We start from the raw sequence: 26,601 nt of genomic DNA, 5'->3' as shown, positions 1-26,601 counted from the left end.
CATACCCTCAGCCACTGATCACATGGACTTATGCTGTGTAATTCACCTTGATTCTAGTGAGAAAGGCAGACCAGACTATAAATAACATAAAATGATTTTTTTTTAAATCCTTCACAGGTAAACAGAGAGGTTGATGAGGACAGGCAGCCAGAGGTGGAGTGGATAGGTCAGAAAAATAAGAGGAAGATGGCCCTTATTTTCATATGCTCCGCCCCTACATACCAGGGACAGTTCCTGTTTTTTGATAGCCTTTCCTAATAATCCTTTGTCCCAATTTGTGCCTGTTAAGGATGACAAAATGTTTTTCGTGTACATTCTCATTTTTTCTAAGGTTCAGCTCCCTCCTCCAGCTCTCTAGAAATTAAACCCTGGAACAGGGAGTAGATGCATCTCGTCTCTAGTACACATCTGCTTTTAAATGTCTGCGTGCGAGTCCCGAGCCAACATGCCAAGCTCAGACAGAGGTATATTTTTGACATGCTAATAATATATTTAAGGACTGCTTTGTTGCACTACGTCTTTTAAAATATATTTTTAACTAGAACAAACACCTTTCGTCTTTTAAATGAGTGAAAATCTGGCTGTTGGAAAGAAGGCAAATGCAGCATACAGTCAGTGGAGTAGAACTTTCAGCAATGTGTAATAGCTCAGAGCCAAGCTACAAGTGACGCCTTACACAGGTTGGGCATTTGTCAGCTTACCGCAAGTTTTGATGGGAAATGTAGGCGTCCTGGTTTTACAGGTTGGCTCTCCATTACAGCTGCAAGACCAGGATGCCTACATTTCCCATCAAAACTTGAGGGAAGCTGACAAGTGTCCAACCTGTGTCAGGTGTCACTTGTAGCTTAGCTCTCAGACAGAGATCCTTGGTTTGAGAATCGGGTATTACAAACCTGTCCCCACTTTTGTCCATGAAAGCTTGGAGGGTATGAGTGGCAACCAGCCAGCCTTCTTGGTAAATCTTGCTTGGTCCCTCTGTTTATTACACCCTCATCCTCACAAGGCTTTTGTTCGTAAAGGTTTCATGATCCCCAGCACAGCTTTTTTGGTGGCCAAATGGGACTCCTTTCTCCCTTTTCAGCTGGCTGGGTATTTTAAGGGCTGCTGGAGTGCTATCAGAATTCCAGCCTATCTCTAGGTCAGCCCTTTCGGCTGAAAGTTCAGTCGGGCAGCCTTTGCAGATAGAAAAACAGAGGAGGTGGTATTTGGCAACTTCAGCAGAAGTTTTGTGGACTGACTTAGAGTGTTTGAGACCCAATCAGTGAGGAGCAAAAGGGGTGAGTATCAGAAAAAGGGGTGCAAAATTTAAGTTGCACTGTTCCTTAGTGTGTGGAGGCCAGCAGCACCAGAAGTCAGCATCTCCAGTTGGGGGCATAAGGTTGCCATCTTCAGCAAGGGAAGTTCCTGGAGATTTGGAAGGCATTCCGGGGAGGAGGGGTAGAGTTTGAGGAGCTTACATACTGTCCTTTAAAGATGCCGTTTTCTGCAAGGTCTCTGTAGTCTGGAGATCAGCTGTGATCTGGGAAAACTCCAGGCCTCACCTAGAGTTTGGTAACCCTACCGGTGGCTTAGCAATGACCACACACACTGCCATACGTGGCCAATCCCCTCCCCCTAACTCTGGCCCCGCTACCAACTTTCTTGAGTGTGCCTGATGGGTTTTAGAATCTGCAGATATTATGAATAAATAAATAAATGGGACTGGGAGAAGGACAGGAAATAATAGAAATTTAATAATTTAAACAAGCTCAGTTGCCCTGGGATTATTTCTCTTGAGGACCACACTGGATAACACTTTGGAGATCTGGGACTGATTTTCTGCCTCTTTAACTTTCTTTTTAACAGCAGTGAGGGTCGATAATTGCGATTGGGGCACTGGCCCTGCAGGGCGGGATAAGTAAGGTCTACCCGTTTCTCCCTTTTTCTCTCTCTGGGGGTTTGAAATGGGTTAAAGATAGGAATGCTTCCACCTGGACTCTATTTCTAAATACAACAAATACTGTGGGGATACTGTAAACCTTCAGCTGCCCTCTCCTCCAAAGCCTACCCACACAGGTAAGTACTTGCTTCTAGAACTTCTCACCACTTGGAAAAGCAAGGTGAGAGAAACAAAGCAGGTGCAAAGATGTCTCCAGGCCTCTTCTCAAAGTGAACTTGGAGTTAGACCTTCTTGAGTTAATAGCTTAAAACTAGGGGAACAATAGCGAGACTTTGCTTTACAGGAAAAATAAAAGCCAAGATTGCATTTTGTTTCAATAAGACTGTGGCAAAATGTCTGCTGCAACACAACTTTGTGTTACCTGGGCTCTCTCTGCCATTGTGTTTGTGGGTTGCTGACAGAACAGGCTGGGGGAGCCTGGCGTTGGAGGCTGAGAGGCCTGCTGAATTCGGAACGTGTGCGCACATGTGTTTGTACTATAAACTTCCACTCTGTCCGCTGGGATTTAATTGTTTCTGTCACAAACAACACCTATTCACCAAACCACCAGATGCTCAAACACACCTGTATCAGGGGCTGATGACGTGGAGTGGGTGCTATTTTCGCAGCCACCATGGAAGGAGGCTATGTAGGAGTGGCTGTATTTTTGGCTCTCTTGATCAGGAGACCATCGGAAAGCTTTATTCATACGTACCTTTGGAATAATCGTGTCTTCCACATAAGGATGGGATTTTGTAGTTTCCTCAGTGCTGGGATGGCTGGCGATAAAAGTGCAGCAGCAATGGAGCTTCCACATGACACAAATACACTATGGTACTGTCAGGAAGCAGGAAAAAAAAAACTCTGCTCCCCAAAGCATTGCAGTCAGGGCAGATAACCCATGTGGAAAGCATCAATGAGGGCTAGCAAAATGTGGTGTTTTTAAGTAGCATAAGCTAAAATCCTAAGGTGATCCTGCAGGCTGGACGAACACTGCTATTGCCATGTATTCTGTAGCTGTTAGCAGGTATCTGTATATGCAATATTTTATATAATAACATTTGATTTATACACCACCCTTCAGGACGACTTAACACCCACTCAGAGCGGTTTACAAAGTATGTCATTATTATCCCCACAACAACAAACACCCTGTGAGGTGGGTGGGGCTGAGAGAGCTCCTAGAAGCTGTGACTGACCCAAGGGCACCCAGCTGGCTTCAAGTGGAGGAGTGGGGAATCAAACCTGGTTCTCCAGATTAGAGTCCCGCTGCTCTTAACCACTAAACCAAACTGGCTCTCTATTTACTATTTATAGTCCGCCTTTCTCAATGAGACTCAAGGCAGATTATACAGTTTGGTTTAATACAGTCCATTTCAAGGACATTTCTATAAAAATGTAATAGGGTATATGTATACATGCAAATTTGTAAAGATTTAAAACCAGCAGATATCCAATACAGAGTTGAAGAAATCCTGAAACAGAGCCTAAATAAGTCTTGACATATTAAACCACATAGGATCTACCTAGTGTGATCATACTTAAAGCCGCAGTAGTATATAGTCACTCCCTGTCCGTTTACTGAAGCTTCTCTTTGAGACAGCTTACTTATCTTACAGCCCTCCTATCTGAGTTTAAAAAGCCCCTTTGAATAATTCAGTTTTGCATCATTTGCAGAAAGCCAAGAGGGCGAGAGCTTTCCTACCCTCTTCAGGTAGGCCATTCCATAAAGTGTGGAGGGCACCACAGAGTGTACAGACGGCTGCTGATGTTGCTTATATGCAGGATGGCACCTGCTGAAGGCCCTGTTCAGACGAGTGAAGCTGCTGTGGTGGAACATAGGGAGAGAGGCAGTCCTATATAGATTCCAGACCAAGGCTGTGAAGAGCTTTGTATGTGATAGCCAATACCTTGAATTGAGCCTGGTAAGTGATAGGTAACCAATGGAGTGACTGCAGAATGGGAGTATTATTCATGCTCTTCCTAGCTCCCGATAATAAGTGAGCTGCAACGTTCTGTACCAGCTGGAGTCTCCAAAACTTAGAAGGGAGACTAATGTACAATGCAATACTGTAGTCAAGTCTTTATGCTACCATGGCGTGGATCCGGGTGGCCAGACCAGCAGAGTTGAGGCAGCAAATACTCACTGGTACTCTGGCAACACCTAAGACTTTTGTGGAGCTGATTTGATGTGGCTGTTTGGGGCAAAGGGAATGGCAGGTACATGTTCTTAAACTGGAATGGCCACCTTTCCCCACAATGTCAGGCCTGGAGGTTAGAAAGAGGCCATTGTTTAGCTGCTGCTCCTAGATCAGACCACAAGATTTGTTTTGATAATAACTGCACAGGTGACCCTTCATGCATTTGTGCCCCAGCTCTTCAAGTGCACATAGCTTGTGCTGTAGTGGGAACACCACATCAACAGGGCTGCGAAGGACTTGGGTTAATTTTTTCTGCACCGTTCCCAAACACAGCTGGCTGAAACTTGAATGTGGAGAGGGAGAAGGTGTAACTCAGCATAGGAGGATCCATGGCTTGTAAGCAACAGGATCCAGCTTCAGTCCTAGCTGCATCCCGACCGAAATGACTTTGCAGATGGCTCTTGCTGCTGTTAGATACAGAGGCATTTGCACTGGCAGGCTGTGCTGGGCTGGATGGACTACTGGTTTAACTCAGCACGGTCCTTCATATGTTTCAGCAAAGCCAAACAATTGCCCACTGAGTGGCACCTGTTGCTGCCTGCTTCTACCGTCTAGTATTGACTCCTCCCACCCATCCCGGTTCTTTTATCATAGAGTAAGGCTTGGCGTTCACAGGCAGGAGGTGCTAGAGAGCCCTGAGGTGGTAGAATGTAAGGCACCACTTTAACAACAACAACATTCGATTTATATACTGCCCTTCAGGACAACTTAATGCCCACTCAGAGAGGTTTACAAAGTATGCTATTATTATCCCCACAACAAAACACCCTGTGAGGTGGGTAGGGCTGAGAGAGCTCCAGAGAACTGTGACTAGCCCAAGGTCACCCAGCTGGCTTCAAGTGGAGGAGTGGGGAATCAAACCCGGCTCTCCAGATTAGAGTCCTGCGCTCTTAACCACTACACCAAACTTTGGACAGCATGTGGTCAATTCCAAGTCTCCCTGCACTCAAACAGAAAACTAGCACAGCAGGGAGTAACCGTCCACTCCCGTCCTTTGCTTAGTATGCTGGCTTTCCATTAGCAGGGAAACTTTCATATTCCATAATGTGATCCTCCATGAGTCTCCCCATGTGACCCCAAGTGTTGCACTTTATTCTGTCACCTTAGTGTCCTGTTCCCCTTACTCTCCAGTGACAGTAATCTAAAATCAACATGGAAGCAGGAGACAAGAGAGCATTGATGAGATCTCATGAAGAGCAACTCCATGCCAGGGACCGATCACACAGCAGAGACAGCCTGCAGACTACAAGGATAGGTTCTTCGCACAAGGGAGATCAATGCATCAACGTGGGGGCAAGACACCATTCCACCCCTTCATTTGTTGTCAGTACACTAGAAAAGGTATTAAGTTCTAAGAGTTAGAGCCCTTCAGCTGGCCTCATGCCACCTAAATGTGTCCCCTCCCTCCCAGTGGCTGAACTGGCCAAGCAGAAAATGCAAACCCTGCGTTCCCTCTGGAAATTAAAACAGACGTCTCTAGCACTAGAAAGGAGAGAACAGGAAGAAGGCAAAACACAGCTGTCATTGTTTAGGAAACTGGAGTTCAACTCTTTAAAAACATACAAGGTGTAGAGTTAGAACAAAAGCCACGTAACCATGGCGTTACGGAGAGCAAATTCAGATTTTATAACAGAGCCCTGACTTGCATGAATTACAATTCATAGTGGGAGTCAGTCCACCCCCTTCTTTCAAGGGGCTCGGGGAGGCACACGTGGTTCTCCCCTCCTCCACTTTATCCTCACACCAATCCTGAGAGGTAGATTAATCTGAGGAAGTGATTAGGGCTGCCAACTCTGGGTTCTGAAATTCTTGGAGATTTAGGGGTGGAGTCTGGGATTCTGAAGTGGAGGGAGTAGGGTATCATGCCAGAGAGTCCACCCTCCAAAGCATCCCCTTTCTCCAAGAAACGTATTCCTGTAGTCTGAGAGCTTAGCTACAAGTGACGCCTGACACAGGTTGGACACTTGTCAGCTTCCCTCAAGTTTTGGTGGGAAATGTAGGCATCCTGGTCTTTTAGCTGTAATGGAGAGCCAAGCTGTAAAACCAGGACGCCTAGAGATCAATTGTAAAATGCTGCTGGGACATCTCCAAAGCCCCACCTGGAGATCTGCAACTTTAGGAATGGTAGGGACTGGCCCAGGGTCACTCAAGGAGGTTCATGGCTGAGGACCTCACCAGACATTTCCTTTTTTTAAAAAAAGTTTATTTTTATTTAAACAGCTAATATAGAACTAATAAAAACTTCACATAAAATAAGTAGAGCATAGAAAGAAGGGAAGAAAGAAAAGAGGGAAAAAAGAAGAAAGGAAGAAAAGGAAAGGGAAAAAAAGAAATATAAAAGAAATATAAAGAAAAAAAAGAAAAGGCTTCCGATTTTCTCTGAGGCATACAGTTATGAAATTATGTCTTACTCTACAAATGAGCAAGAGTCCAGTAGCACCTATAAGACTAATGCAATTTGTGGTAGGGTGTGAGCTTTCATGAGTAACAGCTCACTTCTTCAGATACAACTAGTACAACTGATAGAAAGCTCATGAATTTTGTTAGCTGCCAGACTCTTTCTCTTTTCTGCTGCTACAGACAGACTAACACGGCTACCCATCTTGATCTATGGTTTCAAAGAAAAGCTCTCTTTTTTAATCCTTTTTTTTTCTTAGTTGTCAAAACCACAAATCATCCATTCATTTCTGTCTGTTTCACACAAAAAAAGTCTATAAAGGGTTTCCAGTCAGCAATAAATGTAGATACTATCTTTTCTCTACTCAAAGAAGTAAGTTTAGCCATCTCTGCCAGTTCCAGCATTTTCACCAACCATTCCTCTATTGTATTGTCGATGGCTTTCACGGCCGGAGAACGATGGTTGTAGTGGGTTTTCCAGGCTGTATTGCCGTGGTCTTGGCATTGTAGTTCCTGACGTTTCGACAGCAGCTGTGGCTGGCATCTTCAGAGGTGTAGCACCGAAAGACGGAGATCTGAGAGATCTCTGTCTTTCGGTGCTACACCTCTGGAGATGCCAGCCACAGCTGCTGGCGAAACGTCAGGAACTACAATGCCAAGACCACGGCAATACAGCCCGGAAAACCCACAACAACCATCATTCCTCTATTGTAGGTATTACAGAGCCTTTCCACTTTTGTACGTATAATAATCTCACTGCTGTTGTCGTATATAAAAACAAGGATGAAGCAGGAATGGCAATTGTGTTAGCAGCAGAGAATGTGCTTGGTAGGATGGGTGTGTGTGTGTGTGGTGTAACAGATCACCCTCTTCGTTCCTCAGGATCTAGCCAGATGGACATGACTTTTATGAGTACCTGTAAATGTATTCATGGAAAATATCATGTCTGGTTAGACCTAAAGTAGGGATTTGAACCCAGGTCTTGCCAGTACTATATAACCACTGCTTCACATCGACTCTCCTCTTCCATGAAGGATGCTTTCTGGGGTGCAAAAATCCTAAATTGCTCCCTTGCTTATTTTCCGTCTTTTTCTTTTCAGGTGTTGCTGCTGTTCCTTCAGCCAGGCCAATATGGTGAGTAGCTAAGTGAAGAAGCTTCTGCCAAGGAAGACGGTTTGTTTCCTGTGCCTCTTACAAGCTCACAGCAGGCCAATTGACTCAGCCCAGCCTTCCCCATATGAAAGTGCGGTTTTGTGACACATCTGTTGAACGTCTGCCTGCCAAAGAGCCATTTGGTGGCACCGATCTGACGTGCGAACATTCTCCTTGCCACACAGCAGGGGTAATGCAGATAGGGTTGCCAGCCTCTATGTGGGGGCTGGAGATCTCCAGGAATTGCAATTGATCTCCAGGCGACACAGTTCAGTTTCCCTGGAGAAAATGGCTGCTTTGGAGGGTGGACTCTTTGGCCTTATACCATTCTGAGACCCCTCCCCTCCTCAAACCCTGCCCTCTCCAAGCTCCACCCCCGCAATCTCCAGGAACTTCCCAACTTGGACCTGGCAGCCCTAAATGCAGGTGACCAAGGTATCCTGAGCAAACTCCCTCTGGGGTACCAATGGTTGTTTGGATGGACTCTGAGGGACAACCAACACGTTATAAGGTGCATCTCACACAGTAGCCTGACAGTTCTCTTTGCACTTGAAAAGCATAGTTTACTCAGGAGGTAGATCTCTGAGGGGGTAAAATGGTCTGTATCACCTCAGATTTGAGAGGGAAGGCGGGGGTCATATTCTTAATAATCCTCCATATAAAAACTTCCTGCAAAAAAAAACACACGGAAAATTCTAGTCCACACTTTCATGAGCTGTGTTGGTTTCCCACAAAAGGAATTTTTAATGTAGAGAAAGCTTGAAAGATCTCTCTCTCTCTCTCTCTCTCTCTCTCTCACTCACACACACACACACACACACACCACTTTTTAAAAATCTGAAATGGTACAGTCTACCACCTCTGCACGTTGGCACTTCATTCTACTACATTGACTGGATCAATCAGGCCTTCATGGGAGAAGCAGGGGAAGCGGGTGCCTGAGGCCTGGTCCAGACATGCAGCAGAATGAGGTGGAGAATTAAAGTTGATCTCTAGACTACAGAGATTGGTTCCCCTGGAGGAAACGGCTGCTTTGGAGGATGGACCTCTGTGGCGTTATATGGTAGCTCTATGGAGGCGAATAGGCAGGCTTAAAAATCTTGTAAATAAATAAATAATACCCTGCTGAGGTTCCTTCCCTCCCCAAATCCTGCCCTCCCTAGCCTCCAATTTCCAACCCAGCATTGGGAATGATAGCATACTTTGTAGACTGTTCTGTGTGGATGTGAAGTTGTCCTGAAGGGCGGTATATAAATCGGTTGTTGCTGTTGTGCTACAATCTTAGAATTCCTCCACCTAATTCAGATGCATCATGCGTAGAACAGGCCTCACACTTTCCTGCCTGCTATTTTCTTGGTGTTTTAAATGTGTGTGTGTGTGTGTGTGTGTGTGTGTAAATTTGCAGAGGGAGCTGCTGGTGAATGAGCCTAATTTGGAGTGGGGAAAGGTTAGGGTTAAGAAAGATGGTTTCAGGAAAATGAGTATAAATATTTTCAGTAAAGAACGGAAGTACATTGTACCCCTCTCCATTCTTTTCTCTGTATCTCCCTTTCCACTCCACAGGCAAAAAGATTCATAGCCAAAACACAACTACTTTGCAACCCAATACAACGGCCACCAGTAAGTAAACAACACTTGTTTCCCTTTACTTCTATAATGCTGAAGTTCCCCTAACTTTGTGCCAGACTGCTGTCTTTTATGGCGCTCTGTCAACTTACAACTGTATTGAAGGAGAAGGCAGAAGCAAGCACACAGGCAGTACCAGATTCGCAGCAACCTCCCCCAGAAACCCGCTTTACTACTTGACTCATTTCCAAGCTCAAACAGGCATAACCATCACAGCCCCCTCCCAGAAGCAGCCTTAATACATCCCAATGTGACTTCCTATAAAGAGCAACCTTATTACCCTATTAGTGTCCATTGTGCCCTGGCAAGGAGCAGGCCATTCAGACTTGGAAAGGAAAGAGTCTTTGGTCAACTCTACATAGCAGAACGAATCTGCAGTTAGCTGAAGTGCTGCTAACCCTTGCCTTTGTTTAGCTGTCTCTGTAGGCTGTTCGAAAATCGAGGAAAAGTTTGTTGTTAAGCCAAGTGGAACGGAGATGCCAGGATGCGACAATGTCACGGACTCTTTCCCTGATGTAACCCCAAACTGCAGCTTGCCGTCAAACTGCTCCATTCCCTCAGACACAAGTAAGCACAAATCTGCGCTCACTGATTCTGGGAGCAAGGGCACCTTTATTCTTGGGAGAGATTTTTCTTCCTTTTTCATCAGAGTACATATAAGTAGCTGCGCGATTAACATAAGGCCTGGTTTGGCTCTAAAGCACCAGGGATTTCAGAAAAGGCTGGATTTTGATCTCTCTCTCACTCTCCTTAGGAATTAAATTATAATTTCAAGCATACTCAGAAAAAAGTATTTTTAAGAAGATTATACAACTAGGGCTGCTAACCTTCAGGTGGGCCCTGGTGAGCTCCCAGAATTACAGATCCTCTCCAGGCTACAGTGATTAGCTCTCCTGGAGAAAGTGGCTGCTTTGGAGGGCAGACTCTATGGCATTATACTGTGCTGAGCTCCCTCCCCTCCCCAAGCCTGCCTTCCCCAGGCTCTGCCCCAGATCTCCAGGAATTTCCCAACCCAGAGATGGCAACCCTACAAGACAGGCATGGAGTCTACAGGAACAACATGATAACAGGGTAGGGTAGTGGATACCGCTGGACTTAGGGAGGCATGGAGTCTAATAATTCCTTGCAAAGTTTTGGTGAGTCACCTTGAACCAGCCAGTCTGTTGCCTTAACCAATCTAGCGTTGCTACTTATTCAGTCTGCTCTTGCGCTTTCAGTAGCAACTTGCACAATTCAGCAGGTCAAGCATTTCATGATACCATCACCTGCTCAAGTTGCCAACTCTGGGTTGGGAAATTTCTGGAGATTTTGAGGGAGGAGCTTGAGGATGGCAGGGTTTGGGGAGGGGAGAGATTAATAAAAACAGAGTTTGCCATAGAGTTCATCCTCTGAAACAGCCTTTTTCTCCAGGGAAAATGATCTCCGTAGTCTGGAGATCAGTTTTATTCCTGGGAGATCACCAGACCCCATATGAAGGTTGGCAACCCTACCACCTGCTGATGTCTGTGCACCAAGCTGTCACCAAAGGCATATTAGCAGGATACAGTTCAAAATGTGGGGTGCCCTGAACCTGTGAGTTTTTTTCTTTAAAGTGGTATAGAAGTTTAAGGCAACACGCCACTTATAACTTTTCAAGCCAATGGCTGGGACTAGTGGACTGGGGCATGGTTTTCCTATTATGAAAGGGGAATTGGAGGTGAATTCCCCCAGTTTCTGACTCTAGTGCTCCTTCTCCTTAGGTCCAGCTCCAGTGAATAATCTAACAGTCGCGGGGAAGAGCAACAGCACTGTAACTCTAGTCTGGGAAAGTCCACCTTGCCCCTCCTCTGCCTGCAGAATGAATCCTGCCGACAGCTGGAATATGAACTGCACGGCACACTTGTACGGTCTGCGGCCTGGGCAGGAGTACACTGTTATGATGTACCGTATCACAGAGGCTGGAGGGTGTAACTGGAGTACGCCTATCAACGTAACTACCCGTGAGTCTTAACAGTGAACAGAGAGAGAACAGCAAGAAATTGGAAGCAGGGTCTTTCTTCCTCTTCTAAGAGGGAAATTTGTTAATTTTTCACCTGAATAGCATGTTTGTGTATGTTCAGTGGTGTGTCGTGTCTGTTTTTTGTATTGAACATCAATAGAATAATTTTTTTGTTTTGTTTCAAGAGACAACTTGTAGTTAAGTCATGGAGCTCACTGCCTCAAGATGTGGTGATTGCCACTAGTTTGTTAGCATTTATTGTTATATGAACTGATAATGTGGCCATCGTGCATTATTCCTTTCAATGAGCTCTGATGGGGATTGTGTGTGTCATAGATGAATTTATAAAATTCCTATTGTATCGCACTTGCACCTTACAAGATTGGTAGTAATTATATTGGGTATATATACTTTGAATAGTGTAAATTGGTATATAGTAATCATTACAGAGACACCTAGTGTCTGTTTGACTTGGCTCTTGCCCGTAATTGCCTTTTGGTTTTCAGTTACTAGTTTTAAGATGGCTAAATTCAGCAGCTGTGTATTGAATTCTTCCTTTAAAGTTCCTTTGTAAGAGAACTGCAGCTTTTAGATCACCAACAGGATTCCATGGAAAGATAAAAAATTTCCCCTTCACTGGTTTCTGAATATAAATTCCAGGTTTATGTCCATTTTATTCTTTTGCATAGGGACGGACCTGTTTGTCCAGCACAGAGAGCTGAAGGGCATTGTTCAAACATGTGTGCATATATTACCTTGGAAGAAGGGAAGTGAATGTGGCCAAGATGATAGAGCCAATGTTGTTAAGTCCCGTAACTGTGTCGTGTGAGCGTATATGAGGGTCAGGCTGGCACCTAAGTTTGTTGTGGGATCTGGTTCCTGACTTTGTGTCTTCGTTACTTGCTGTGTTGTTGAAAGTTGTCATTCTTGGGGAAAATGGGTATCATCTCACTCCTGTCCATACCTGACAACAGCTAGGGGGATAGCATTTTGAATGAACTGAAGTTTCCAGACAGGCTTCGAGGGCAGTCCCACATAGAATGCACTGCAGTAGTCTAACCTGGAAATGGAGGAGGAGGTGGCCAGGGTGGTTGAAATTGTCCCTCCTCCAGGAAGCTCACTGGATGATTTGGGGCCAGTCACATATGGTCAGTCCAACTTACCTTATAGGAAGGTTGCAGGGATATAATGGGGCAGGTGGGGTGTGCCATCTGAGCTACTTAAGAACATGAGAAGAGCCATGCTGGATCAGACGGGTGGTCCATCTAGTCCAGCATCCTATGGCCAGCCAGTTACCCTGGAAGGCCAACAGCAGGGCATAGAGGCTGAGGCATTCCCTGATGTTGGCAGCAGCATTCAGAGGTTTTACTGCCTCTGAATTGTCGAGGTTCCCTTTAGTCACCCTAGTAGACACTGATAGGCCTATCCTTCATGAATTGGTCTAATCCCCTTGGCTTATGCTGTCACTATTTCCTCTGGCAGCAAATTCCACATTTTAATCATTCATTATGTAAAGAAGAATTTCCTTTACTGCCCATGAGCGTCATTGGATGCCCTTGAGTTCTAGTATTTTGGAAGGGGAAGGAAAAAGATCCCTCTGTGCACTGTCTCCACCCTGTGCAGAGGAAAGACCAGATAATAATGGGAAAAGGATTACAAAGCCTAGATTCTTATATCAGTAGAAGGCGCACAATGGAGTAAACTGGAAGGGATCCGCTTCTTCACAATGAGAAAACTGTTTGACTGTTGCTGGTAGACATATTTGCATAAAAAGTGCACTGAGAAGGCTGGTTCTTTTTGTCACAGGTCCCTCTCCAGTCTGGAACGTCACTGTACAAAATCGGACAGTAGATTCCCTGAAAATTGCATGGATGCCACCTGAGAACAGCTCTGCCTACAGATACAACATCTGCCTATCAAACAACACCTGGAAATCGAACTGTTCTTCTTCCACTGAGAATTCATACACTGCAGGTGGCCTGGAAGCAGGAGCTCTGTACACAGTCATTGTCTATGCTGTCACCAGCAACAACGTTTCCAGCGTTGGGACTGTCCTTCCAGATGTCATCACACGTAAGATGGTGGTAGAGCTTTAAAAGGGAGGGGACTGTGCCTGGGATGCTGGGTTCTGCTCGTGCATGTCTACTTGTTTGCAAACCTCCTTGGCCTGGTGCTTGACCTGTTGATGCTGTCCACAAAGAGCATCTCAGAGCCAAGCTACAAGTGACGCCTGACACAGGTTGGACACTTGTCAGCTTCCCTCAAGTTTTGGTGGGAAATGTAGGCGTCCTGGTTTTACAGCTTGGCTCTCCGTTACAGCTGCAAGACCAGGATGCCTACATTTCCCATCAAAACTTGAGGGAAGCTGACACGTGTCCAACCTGTGTAAGGCGTCACTTGTAGCTTGGCTCTCAGGAATGTTTCTGCATGAAGAAGGGATACTCAGCCTCCCTGTACTTGTCCCAGAAAGAAGTGCCTGGAGTGAACACGGAGGGAACAGTATTGGCACCTGCAGCCTTGTAGGGCTGATTTACACATTCACGTAAACAGAGATGCTACCAAATTTCACAGCCCCACTGTTTTGACGCAAAAAACTGCATCTTGATTTTGCTTCTCCCTTGTAGAATGGGAGGTTCTCAGGCTGAATATTCCTGTTACGTTGATGCAATTTTAAAGGTTATTTTTGTGACAGTTGATTATAAATGGTGCAGTGCATGTTAATGGGTAAGATGAAAAGACTCACAACAACAACACAAAAAACAAAACAACCCCCCCCCCCCAAAAGGGTGGTTATATTCGTACATCCCTACATGTAAAGCACTTACTGCACACTTGGGTAAGGTGGTTCACATATGCATGCCCAATCCTTGACTTACTGCAACATCAGGTGGTGGCTTGCACATGGGAACGGGACAACGCAGGTATAAAGAAACAAACATAGCTTTCGTATCTCATCAAAGTGAGTTAGAATGAAAAGCTGAAAGATCTCGGTTCAGACGTCTTGATTGTTTTAATTTGGAAAACAACAATGTGGGGGAGGGAATTGGATTGGGGTCAGAAGTGGAACGGAGTATTTTACTCTTTCCCTCTGCCATTTTCCCAACCTCAGATGCCATTCCACCTCCTAGAATTGGCATTTGCTGCCTCACCGAGGAGAAGGGGGCATTTGAGACCAGGAAAATGGCTGGGAGAGAGTTTGCAAAGAATGCTGTGGTCTCCGTTGACTGGGGATTTCCCAAAGCTGCAATATTTACTAAGGAGCATGTGATGGGGATATAGTTACAGCTTTTCTAGCACCTCATCTGTTTTGACCACAACTCATACATTCAGTTGCTGGTTATCAAGTGGACACTGAAGTGATGTGTGAACATGTGCGCACCACCAGACCTTGTTCTCACGGGCAGGTGAATGTGTGCACTGATCCTGCTGAAAAGAGATTGGACCCCAGGTTTCTGTTCCACTGACCGTAAAGCCTTCTTTTGACACAGTATCTGTCCATGGCTGAGGAATATACCTCTTCTGCTGAACAAGCTTGCATTGGAGGAGGACTCCACAGTGGACTGAACCCCTTTGTATTTGATGTGACACGATTACACTACAAGACCCTGTTTGTTCCCACGTGAAAGCTTTAGTTTGCTGTTTTAATCACCAAGCGGCAAGCATGAACATGTGAACCACCCTTTGTTTCAAGTTTGTGTGTGTGTGTGTGTGTGTGTGTGTGAATGTGCTTTTTTTGCTTTTTTAATTTTTCTGATGCCCCACTGGTCCTACGGCTGAATGTCAACTTTGTATTTTCATTGGGGCACTGCAGGTTGTAGGTTGAGTCTGAAGCGAGTAGAATTCACAACCTGGGAAGTCCATACCTAGGATCAGTTGTGTGTGTTTGTTTAAGGCTAAATGCACCTGCCAGACCTTTATTTATTTATTTATTTATTTAATTTATAGTCCGCCTTTCACACTGAGACTCAAGGCGGATTACATAGTTGAGATTAGTACAATCAGTATCAAGGACATTTCCGTACAGTGTCAAGGACATTTCCATAAACAATATCATAGGATTTCACAAAGACATAGCATTGGCATTGGCAAAGACATAGCACTGGCAATGATTGGAAATGACATTAGATAACATGAAGCACAGGTAGTATATAGAAGTACATATTCAAAGCAACAGATAATATGCAAGGCAACATAGTGGTGAAGTCTATGGTCCCTCAGTTTGGGACTATGGTGTTGCAGGAAGAGGGGTTTAACCCCTTTGCACCCTCTGTTTTTACATGTTTTACATGCTGTTTTGCACCATGCACATTCTCTCCCCACTCACCCTAGCTGCTACAAGATGCCTGCTTGTACAGGATAAGGGCCATGGCGAAACTCAGTTTGTGTACAGCATATCCCGGTTCAGTCCCCAGCTTGATTAAAAAGAATCTCAGTTTGGGAAGGCTCTTCCTCCCTAGAAAACCACTGCTAAGTAGAACAGGCAATACTGCCCTAAGTGAGAGCTGCATAGTGGTTAAGTGGCTGGGCTTTGACTCAGCAGTCTGCTGGTTTGACTCCACTACTGCCACAAACTCTGCAGGTGGCCTTGGGTAAGCCACTCCTCTCAGCCCCAGCTCCCCAGCTGGATTGTGGGGATAATAACAACACTGATTCGTTCACTGCTCTGAGAGCCTCTCTACACATTGCTAAGTTCCTAGAAACACTCAAGTGCAGGATTGTGCATGTAGTACTCAAGTCATGTGCAGGCTGCTCTGGCTCTGCCAACGCGAATGGTACTCCCTTTGTGTGGCTGCATCTACAAGTGATTCTGGAGGGCAAAGTGCCAATTCAGCTCTGTTTTTGCTGTGAGAACAAGTACTGTAGGCTCCTTGGACTTGCCAATTTGCATTTCTTTAAGGCGTGAGAAAGAGTTACTTCTGTATTTTAATGAACTGATATGGGGGAAGCTCGGATACTTTTAGCAGTTGAGGAGGAACTGATATAGAATGCGTAAATGTATTCACAAGGAGCAAATTGAAGTGTGGCTGTGCAAGCGAGTGTATGAAATGTTGGAGGGGAGACACGTGAAATGAGGTTCACTTGAGCATCCCTAGGTACTTAGTAATGTGTAAAGAGACTCTTAGCAGAGCACTGATCTGTCTAGAAGTGTGGTATGTAAGCATGCTGTTGTTATTATTATTGATTTGGTAGATGGCACTTTATATATTGTATGGAACCTATATGGTCCTCCTCCATAAGGCAAAGAGTGACTGGATGGGGTGGTGTCTGAATGTGATAAAAAGACACAGGGGGCAAGAGTTAACTTCCCTCCCACCCGCATGACCCCAATGCCCTTTATCCTCTGCAGCTGTGATTCTCAAAAGCCATGGAAGATCTCCGTCATGGATTTCCCAGCAGCTCATGCCTTATTTGGTCCCAAAGGTGCTCACATTCTGATTTCTACATAGCCAGCAGGAGGTGTATTCTGTGTGTTAAATTCATCTGCTCTTTCCCACAGTTCCAAACAAGCCCAAGAATATAAAGGTGACAAAATGCAGCACTCACAATCTAACCATTTCCTGGGATCCCCCCAAAGACTCGAATGCCTCAGACTATTTGTATAGAGTATTTTGGGTCAGAGATAACACCATGGATCCAGTGAAGAATCAAAGCACCAGCGCATCCAGCTATACCATCAATGGACTTCTACCAGGGAGCATCTACACTGTAAAGTTGGTCTCGGTCATTAATGATGCTGAGAGTGCAACAGTAGAAAATTGGATTCTAACAAGTAAGTGCCAGTGTTATGGAAGGGGGGGCAGGGGCGTGGCAGCAATGGGCCCTGGCAAAAGCAGAGTGGGAGATAAACCAGAAGCTCCTTTTCCTCCCTCGCCATGCTCCCTATCAGCATCTGACTGTGCATCTGGTTGCCTACCTGTGTTGGGCGTATTGTGTAGTTGCCGTAAGGATTAAATCCCAAACCTTCTGCTTGCAACACAAGTGCTTTACCTCTGAGCCATACCCCCTACTCCAGTTTTCTTTGCTCTTTCATCATGACCTTCGTTACTCAACTCTAACTTCTTGTGTCTTTCTTTCAGACCCGTTGCCCCCTCCTAATTTCAGAGTCAACACTGTCAACCAGTCCGCGGTCAACTTGTTCTGGGGACTCCCAGACCCTGCGTTCAGTGGCTTTGGGCTCCAAGTGTGGAAGGGGCCCACCGAAATTCTGGAAAACCATACATTTCCTAACAATACTTCAACGTTTGTGTTAAACACACTTAGTCCAGGCACAAAGTATAACTTCACCTTGTTCACTGTGGCTGAAGGACGAGGCCTGAGTACACACAGCACCAACGTTCTTCTAGAAGGAGCCACAAGTACTTATCCTTCGGTCGCGGGAGGTGGGAGGAATGTGATGGAGAGAAGGAGGTGGGCAAAACCCATGTCAGAAAGAAAGGAAGATCTAACGAGGAACAGTGTTGTACTATGTATTGGTATATCATGATGGGTAGCCATGTTTGTTTGTCTATAGCACTAGAAAAGAGAAAGAGCAAGATACCTGAAGAAGTGGCTCATGAAAGCTCATACCTTACCACTAATGTTGTTAGTCTTATAGGTGCTACTGGACTCTTGCTCTTTTCTACTGCTATGTGTTGGTAGTGATGCACAAATAAGGTTGCCAACTGTGGGTTGAAAATGCCTGTAGATTTGGGATGGGCAGGGCTTGGTGAGAGGAGGGATCTCAGCAGGGTATCGTGGCATAGAGTCCACCCTCCAAAGCAGCCGTTTTCTCCAGGGGAACATCTCTCTCTCTTCAAGAGAACAGTTGAAATTCTGGGAGACCTGCAGGCCCCACCTGGAGTAAGGCTGGAGAATAGAGTTGCTAACTCTAGCTTGGGAAAATCTTGGAGATTAGGGGGTACTGCCTGGAGAAGGTGAAGTTTGGGGAGCTGAGGGAATTCAGTGAGGTTATGATGCCACGGAGTCTGTCCTCCAAAATTGCTGTTTCCTCCCAGGGAATTGATCTCTGTAGTTTAGAGATCACTTGTGATTCTGGAAGAACTCTAGGCTCCACATTGAGGTTGGTAGCCCTACTTGAGAAGGAGCTATGCACACAGCATCGCTTGCATAAGAGAGTGAAGGCTACAGCCAGGCCTGTATGTTTTGTGAGCCTCTGCTGAAGAATGGACAAAAATCTCAAAATTTTGGTACAAGCTACAGAATTCAGCCTCCTCCAAACCCCAACTTTCATTTATTCAGTAGTTAAGTTTGTAGACCTTTTTGCGTTGAATTACTTTATTGCAGTGGAAGGCTCAGTATTCCTACTGAGCCACGACCTGGGAGTGGTTATAAATGCCTGCCACCATGACTAACAGAAGCAGAATTAAGCATGTAAGCTAAGGAAATATAGAAAAATGTACACAATAGATGCAGGTTAAAGAGTAGGGAAACAATTTCAGGGAACCAAAACATTTAAAAATGAGATGCAAATGATCAGCGCAACTTGATGTGATGCCAGCACACAGATGACACCAGATTCACAGCAATATCAGCTCACTATCCCAGAATCCTTAAGAGACCTCTAGTAGCCCAACACAAAGCTGCAGCTTTGCATATAATGAGCCATGGGTTCTGTCCCTGGCATCTCCATTTGAAGGGCTGGGACCTCCGTAACACTAAAGAGCTGTGGTTGATGCTGGACTTGGTGCACCAGTGGCTGTGATTCAATGGCAGAGCACCTGGTGTGCACTTGGAAAGTCCAGGATCAATCCCTACCCCCTCCAGTTAAAAGATTTCAGGAGTTGGGAAAGACCTTTTCTTTATGTTGGATTCTAGAGAACCAAGAAGAGCAGACCATAATAAGCTATATGGACCAATGGTCTGGCTCCATATAAAGCAGCTTCATATGTCATGAGCTTATGATCTAATATTTCAGCCTAGTGAGAGGAGACTGCTAAAAGGGGAAAGGATGTACGCAAATGCCATTGCGTGAAGTTAAGTTTACTTTCTGGAGGGGCAGGAACTAAAAGAGTTAAGTGAAAGGTAGTGTGGAAAGATGAGTTTTGGGCCTTGCATGAGTTCTAGGAGGCAATTCCAGGCGTAAGGGGGCACCAACAAAGAAGGTAGTTGAAGGAAGCAGGAGACCTCTGGACGGCTGAGGAAGATAGAGCTGGAGGCCTCCTTGACATCATGTGGAACTCTTTTTGGAAGAAAGCTGAGATGCAAATGTCATGAATTAAGTGAAGAAACTCCTCAAACCCCCATTTCCCCTCTCGCTGCTTTTCCTCTCCAGAGCCAGAGCCCGTAAGCAATCTCAAATGCTTCCCTGTGGGAGGAGGCTACCGCCTGAAGGTGTCATGGACATGTGGCACAGGTGGGGTCAGTCAGTACCTGGTCATCGTCTCAGGCCGCGATCCCGTGAAGTGGCTGAGCTGCGAAGACCCAGTGGAAGTGGGCAATCTACAACCCGCACAGACCTATTTGGTTCAGGTTGCAACTCTCTGGAACGAACTGCGGACAAATTCCTCCCAAGTGAGATGTGACACAGCCAGCGCAGGTGAGAATTCCAAGGAGCATCCTCAGACTCGGTTTAGCTGGCGGGATCACGTGGGTACCCTTGGCCCTTGTGTGCAGCTTCGTCGGCATACCCATTATGGCATCATTTGTGGGGGAAGCAAAAAGTGTTCCTTGAGGTATTCAGGAGCTACTGTTTTCTCAACTGCTGTGCTCAAGCGAAAGCTTGGGGGGGATTATTTGTTTCTGAAAGAAAAGCAACAGATCTTAGGCTGGGCTGAGGAATATGGTTGTGAGGAGGAACTAGCTGGAGCTGGACTAAAATGGGATGGGGGAGGGGTATGTATGCGCACTACATCTGGGTGATGGCTGGAGATCTCCTGGAATTACAACTGATCTCCAGATGACAGAGACCAATCCTTCTGGAGAAAATGACTCATTTGGAGAGTGGACTCTATGGCTTCATACCTTGCTGAGACCCCTCCCCTCCTAAACCCCACCCTCCCCAAGCTCCGCCCTCAAAATCTCCCGGAATTTCACAACCTGGAGCTGGCAACCTATTGGGGGTAGTGAATGTGTCTCCAAAGATATACAATGCCTGCTCAGGGAGCAATTTGAAGAGAGTATACAGTGAAGGGAAGCCACTGGGATGCCATAAAGAGATAGGGCTGCTTTGTGCTGCTGGAAGCAATGGTTTGGGTGGGAAATGGGCCCTGCATCATGAATAACTGAATGTTAGCTGGCAGGACCTAAGTATTGGGGGCAAGTCAGGAAGACCAGGGTCCTCAGAAAGCATGACCCCAGCTGCTGCAAGCCCATTACAATGATACAGCCCATTTATTCCATTTTAAAGATAAAACAGACACTTGGCTCCGAGAACGTATGGGGTGGGGTTATTGTGCATCTTGGGACCCCCTGGTGAAGGAGGGGAGATGTATTTAACAAGTTTGTCCTGACCCAGAAATTGACGCTTGGGTCCTATTTCCTGAGATCTCCAGCGTTCTTGTTCTGTATCTGCAGGGGTCATCGCTGGCGCCGTGTTTGGTCTGCTGATTCTTCTGGTCCTTCTCGGCCTCCTGCTGTTCTATTTTAGGAGATGGTAAGCTAGTTAGATATTGCCAGTTTTTTTCCCCTCTTCACAGCATTGAATGCCCCCAGCGGGAAGCGTCAGAGCCTTTCGCTTGATGAATCCTGAGACAGGAGGAAGTGAGGCAGAGCAAGTCAGTTGGCTTGGCGTTTATCTGCTTGCTTTTGCATAATGCAAAAAGTGCCAGAATTTGCTGAGGGAGGGGGAAAGACAGTCCACCTAGCTCTCCCCACAGGTCTCGTTGTTGTGACCCATTAGGCTGCCTCCACTGAAACCAGAAAAGGTTGACAACTGGTCTCCTTCAGTCTCTTGTTTGGCCTGGCTTTGTGCACTGGGCACTCTGTATGTGCCATTGTCATCTGTGGAAGTAGGGGTGCCATTCCTCCGCCTGGGGCAGGGGTAGGTGCCGGGCTGCCAACCTCCCACCAGGGGAGTCAAGGGACCTGGCAGCCCTATGTGGAAGCACACAGCAAAAGTTCACATGTGGGTTATAGAAGGGCCCCTAATTGTTTAGGGAGTTTAAAAAAATATATAATTTAGTGTTTTGATCTGAGCATAATTTATGTTCAACGGTTTAAGGCCAGGTATAGGGGACTTGTATAAATTATTTGTCCATGTGGTTTGCTTCTGCTACATTTCCAATAGGGAGCAGTTCATTTAGCTATTTTGTTTGTTTGTTTTTTACAGTGCAATTGTAGTGTGAATCAAAGTGCATAAATTTGAGTATGCATATTCCTGCCCACTTCTTTTCATTTTGGTAAAATTGTTCTGACTAGGAAAAGAAAGGGGGGTGGGTATTGCCAGTGAAATACTAAAAACAACATGCAGTTCCCTGCTACTAGGGTGGGTACCAGGGACTGGGCCCCTTTGCAGCTATAGGAATTTCTTTCCAGCCCCATTCTGGCTTCTAGTGGAATATCTACACTGTGAGTATAATATTCATCCATTCTTTTCTCAAGAAACAGATGTTGGGGGTAGGGGGTGGGGGTTAAAAGAGGTTTCACGTTCTCAGCAGTTCTTCATCAAGCTACAATTTCCAACATTTTGTAGGAGAACTGGTCCAAAAAAAATTGCAAACTGTGTTATACTTTTAAAGTAAATGTGTCCTATGAAATGTTTGCCAAACAATGATCACATATTTTCAGCTTAATTTTTGCAATCACAAGAGCTAAAGCAAGGGTCAGCATGGTGGCTGAGGATGCTGTGGTGCCCACCAACCCCTTTCCTGGCATCTGCCAAATGTTTTAGAAAGTGGCTGGGGCTTTTGCCCGGCAGGGCTTCTAATTGGCCCCCTTATCCCCTGTTCATGGGCTTCTGTGTGTGTGCATGACTCTTCCTTCTGTGGCAGCTCAGGGCGGGGGGTCCCCTGCTCCCACCCTTCCCCCCCCGTGCCCACTTACTTGGCTGGTGGGGGACACACTCCCTGGGCCCTTTCCCCCAGGCTGCACAGGGTGCCCCTGGACAGCGTGGTGCACTCCCGCACCCTCAGTGGGCCCATTTCGGGCTGAATCTTGCTCCCCAGAGGGCCAATCCAGCCCCTTGGTGAGCGAGGGAGCACTTGAAGGCTGCCCTTTGACCCGTGCGATGACAACAGTTCCCAGAAGTGATGTCATTGTGCAAGTTGGGAGCGCATGCGCATTGTGCGTGCACGTGAGACCAGGAGGACCCAAGGGCACAGCGAGATAGGTGCCAGGCTCTCAAATCTCCTGCTGGGGGAGTCAAGGGCCCCGGCAACTCTAGTGGCAGCCATTTTGTGGTTGGCTCCACCTTCTGCAGCAGCCATTTTCTGTTTGTGCCCGCCACCCAATGTCAGAATTCCACAGACTCAAAAAAAGTTGGAGACCTTGAGCTAGAAACTTAGGTTTTATTTAAAGTGAAAGGGAGGGGAATGAGTGAGCTGAGAGCTTTTGAGGTGGCTTGTTAGTCTCCTTAGAGTTTATATGTCCTAGAGTGATATGCCATTCACATAGGCCTGTTTGTGAATCTCGGTTGGTTGGCTGTAGATCAGCATGAGGCCCCAGTCTAGCACTGCTGCCCAGCAGGAGATTCAAGGGCTGCTTGCTTCCCCTTCATAGCAGCTCACTTCGCTTGGGGCTTCAACCATTGCTGTCCAATTCATGCCTCAGTTTCCCTGTCTTGTTTGCAGGCGGGAGAAGATCTCAAAGAAGCCAAAAGCAAATGTGGAACCACCTTGGTGAGAACACAGGAATTGCTGAGCTTTAGGGATGGAGTCAGGACACGTAAAACGTAGCTGTGCTGTGTCTCAACAGAGTGTCCTCAGACTGATTTCAGGTGCCCTGTAAGGGAGAGAAGGTGGGCTGTGAACTGCAAATGGTTATACGAGTAGAGTAGCACAATTCTTCATTCCAAATACTTCATCATGCGAAACCTTGCAAGTCTTGCTCAGTCTAAAGTGACACAAGTCAAATGTCTTGCAGAGAGCTGTGTTATGAGGGGCTTCTTTGTCTGCGGCACAATGGGCAGTGTGGGCTAGCCAGGGATCTTGTGGTTAGGAGGATGTGGCTGGAGAGTGCGAAGGGAGGCAGAAGGGAGGCGGCATCCCTAGAGGGAGGAGACGCAGGCCAGTGCAGTCTATGAATGGGAGTAATGCCTGGGTTAGGAGGTAAAGAGGAGGGCTGGTTGTGCTGGACAACTGGGTTGTGGTTATTGCCAGATGGGAAAGGAAGGGAAGCTGTGACCCAGCGGGCCACAGAGGCTAGGCTGAGTTTTCTAGCATAGCTCAAGGAGGGGGTGTTGCGGGGGGGGGGCAGTGAATATATGTGGCCTGCTAAGCTGCATATGAAGCCAGGAAGACAACGAACCAGGAAGGATTTCTTGCAGAGGAAGAAAAAGGGAGAACTGTTTCACCTCCCTTTCGTTTTAATCTGAGGGTTTATCCTGGGCAGATTTGACCTTCTGGTCAGCCCTGCCTCATATATGAGTACAGAATCTCTCTGTCTCAAAATACTGCAGCCTTTATCAGATACTATTAAAAAAATTTTTTTTAATGCATCTGCCACCATAAGAGCAAGAAATGTTGGTGACAGCTGGGATTCTCAGGAACTCTTGTTGTTTCCTTGTACAAAATGCACAGCAGAAGACAGCAGTATTTTTAAGGGCTTCCTCATATCAGGAGATGCCAGACTGCAGTTCAGGCAGCAGAAATTCCCTGCAATCAGGCTTTTGCATTTAAGACCAGGGGGTTGTCTGCATCCATCAGTGTATAAAGACAGCCCTTTCCTCTGCTCCTTCCTCTACAGTGTTCTTGCCTCGGTGTCTGTATCGGCTTTCCCATGTTACTGCTGTGAGCACTTCTCTGACAGTGCTTTTGGATTTGCCAAGGAATACCAGGTATGAGGGGCTACAGCCAGGGAAGGGGAACGGGGCATGCTTCGTCTTTCAGTGCCTTCTTGTGGGAGGCATTTCTCTGGTCTGTGAAATGGCTTCTTCCCCATTAGGCAGGCTGTCGCTCCCAGATGGTTCTGGGGCCTATTGAAAGTGACTCTGGGTTGGATTCAGCCAGCTTTTGTGCTCAAGCTTGTTGAAATTCCCTTCTTATTTATTTTATCATATTTGTATCCCACCCTCCCCATGAACAGACTCAGGCCGGCTCACAACAATAATAAAATAGCTCAGAATTAACACACAATAAAATTACAAGGAATCGGAATTTGCAAAATCAACAGTTTAAAAGCAGTCCATCAACAAATTCTAAAAGGCTGCAATAAAATACTACAGGCACAGCTATAAAACAAGCATCCAGGGTGTCAGGGTACAGAGCACGGCAACCAGGAGGGATAAATCGCCGGTCCCTCAGCTGAAGACCCAGCGGAACATTTCTGCCTTATAGGCCCTGCGGAACTGTAACAGCTAGCCCCTGTCCCACACACTTTTGTCCCTGCAGGTCCCATGATCTCCTGCAGGGCCTTTTTGGGTGGTCAAATGGAGACCCCTCCACCTATTCAACAGGGAAAAAGCTGGTTGGATCTAGGGAGTGTCATTGTGGTTGCTAGCTATGGCATTGTGCTGGCAACCTAGCAGGAGCATTTAGGGGGCAGGGGAAAGTTCTTCGGCATCGTGCCAGCATGCATCATCACTTCTGGTGCAAAACTGGAAGAGGCATCATTATATCAATGTGATAACCTAGGATTCATGCCAAACTCTCTGGTTTAACTATAGAGTTTTGGGTGAATATCGTCCTGATGAAATGACAGCACTTCCTGTTTTGCACCAGAAGTGATGTCATGTGTAGGTGTGATGCCCAAGAAATGGTCCCCATCCCTCAAATGCTCTCTCTGGGTTACCAGCTACGACTAGCAGCCCTATTTGGATCCCACCCTCTCTGTGTATGCGCGTTTATGTTTAGGTCTGTAAGGTAATGCTGGCTGTCTTGGAAGGTTTTTGTTTTACAGGGATAAAACCACATAATTTTGCCAGCATCTTTGCCAAAAAAAAATGTTGCCTGGTGAACCCTAGGACCTCATCTCCTGTAATGTGCATATTGGTAGGCATGCTAACTGTACAGTAGTGGAGTAGAAAAGGATACGTCACTTTGTCTCCCATTGGGAGCATCGTACAGAGACAGCATCTATTTTCCTTCTTAGGGGAGATAGTTTGCCTTCTGGCCACTTTCTTATTGGCTTGACCGACTTCTCTTCCTTATTATTATGGTTTTGTTTGTTAGCCAGATTTTTAAAATTTCAGACCTTAGGAGTGAGCCATTTTAAGTAGGCATATGCATTTCCCTGATGGAAAACAGCCCAGGGGAGTGACTGTTTTGTCCATGGGGGAAACTTACATTTACTGATGGGTACCCATAAATTCCCACAGTGGGGCAAATAGCAGCATCTGGGAACCAAACAGCATGGAGGGGAATTCTGAAGCCCCTTCTTGTGTTATGTGAATGGGGATCATCCTTGCCTTGGAACTATCTTCCGTGCACAGAACTCGAGGCAGCTGTCTGATCTAAAGTCCTTGCAGTGGCCACGTGTCCCCCGCGTGGACTTTGTAATGCGTGAATCGAGTAGACAGTACCAATCTAGCTGCAGCAATGCTGTGGCTCAGGGTGGTAGCTCGCCCTTCCATTATTTGGCTGAGGAAGTGCCTGTCTGTTATTCGCCTTGCTTGAGGAATCACCCAGTTATGCACCTTTCCCTGTCCTGCTTTACTAACTCAGTATTTCACCCTTCCATACTTATGCACATAATAGCAGCTGCAAGACACAGGGACTGGACAGCCCCACACTGTGGCAGAATATCCTGAAAACCGAGAGAAGAACCGTTACAGCAACGTTCTGCCATGTGAGTTACATTCCACACTCTTCATTCATTAAATACTCATTGAAGAGCCTCCTTTGGTTTTTGAAATAGTAAAGAGTCCAGTAGCACCTTTAAGACTAACCAACTTTACTGTAGCATAAGCTTTCGAGAGCCACAGTTCTCTTCATCAGACGCTACAGTACAGTTGGTTAATGGTTAGTCTTAAAGGTGCTACTACAGACTAACATGGCTAACTCCTCTGGATCTTTGGTTTTTAAATATCTCACTATATGGGGCAATCACTTCAGGTGTAACCTGTTGATCAGGTCGCCTCCATTAACAGAGGTTCAAAGAGGAGGGGGAAGTGGGAGTGGTCTGTCACTGGTGTGTAAGAATCCCCTGAATTCCAGACTGGATTAGGCCAGCCTTGGATGGGGGTAGGTGAGCTGGCATCTGGAAAAGAGGTCCACCCTGCAGTTGCACCTGTGCTC

The 26,601-nt window shown here is 46.2% G+C and overlaps 1 protein-coding gene across 1 annotated transcript in view; it reads left to right on the top strand.

Moving 5' to 3' along the window:
* Positions 1 to 446: 446 nt before the first annotated feature.
* The window catches only part of PTPRH (protein tyrosine phosphatase receptor type H), a 38,644-nt gene continuing 12,489 nt past the window's right edge, over positions 447 to 26,601 (top strand). Inside the window, exons 1-13 of the mRNA XM_054994101.1 lie at positions 447 to 464; positions 7,617 to 7,650; positions 9,232 to 9,288; positions 9,709 to 9,861; positions 11,034 to 11,273; positions 13,079 to 13,345; positions 16,770 to 17,042; positions 17,350 to 17,628; positions 19,545 to 19,808; positions 20,786 to 20,864; positions 22,999 to 23,046; positions 24,113 to 24,203; positions 26,062 to 26,152. Of these exons, the coding sequence (XP_054850076.1) occupies positions 9,771 to 9,861; positions 11,034 to 11,273; positions 13,079 to 13,345; positions 16,770 to 17,042; positions 17,350 to 17,628; positions 19,545 to 19,808; positions 20,786 to 20,864; positions 22,999 to 23,046; positions 24,113 to 24,203; positions 26,062 to 26,152 (1,723 nt within the window). The 5' untranslated portion in view covers positions 447 to 464; positions 7,617 to 7,650; positions 9,232 to 9,288; positions 9,709 to 9,770. The remainder of the gene's footprint in view (positions 465 to 7,616; positions 7,651 to 9,231; positions 9,289 to 9,708; positions 9,862 to 11,033; positions 11,274 to 13,078; positions 13,346 to 16,769; positions 17,043 to 17,349; positions 17,629 to 19,544; positions 19,809 to 20,785; positions 20,865 to 22,998; positions 23,047 to 24,112; positions 24,204 to 26,061; positions 26,153 to 26,601) is intronic.

Source organism: Eublepharis macularius, chromosome 12 (genome assembly GCF_028583425.1).
Source record: "Eublepharis macularius isolate TG4126 chromosome 12, MPM_Emac_v1.0, whole genome shotgun sequence".
NCBI lineage: Eukaryota > Metazoa > Chordata > Lepidosauria > Squamata > Eublepharidae > Eublepharis > Eublepharis macularius.
Note: the sequence above shows the minus strand (reverse complement) of the source record. Positions and strands in the feature narration are given on the sequence as shown.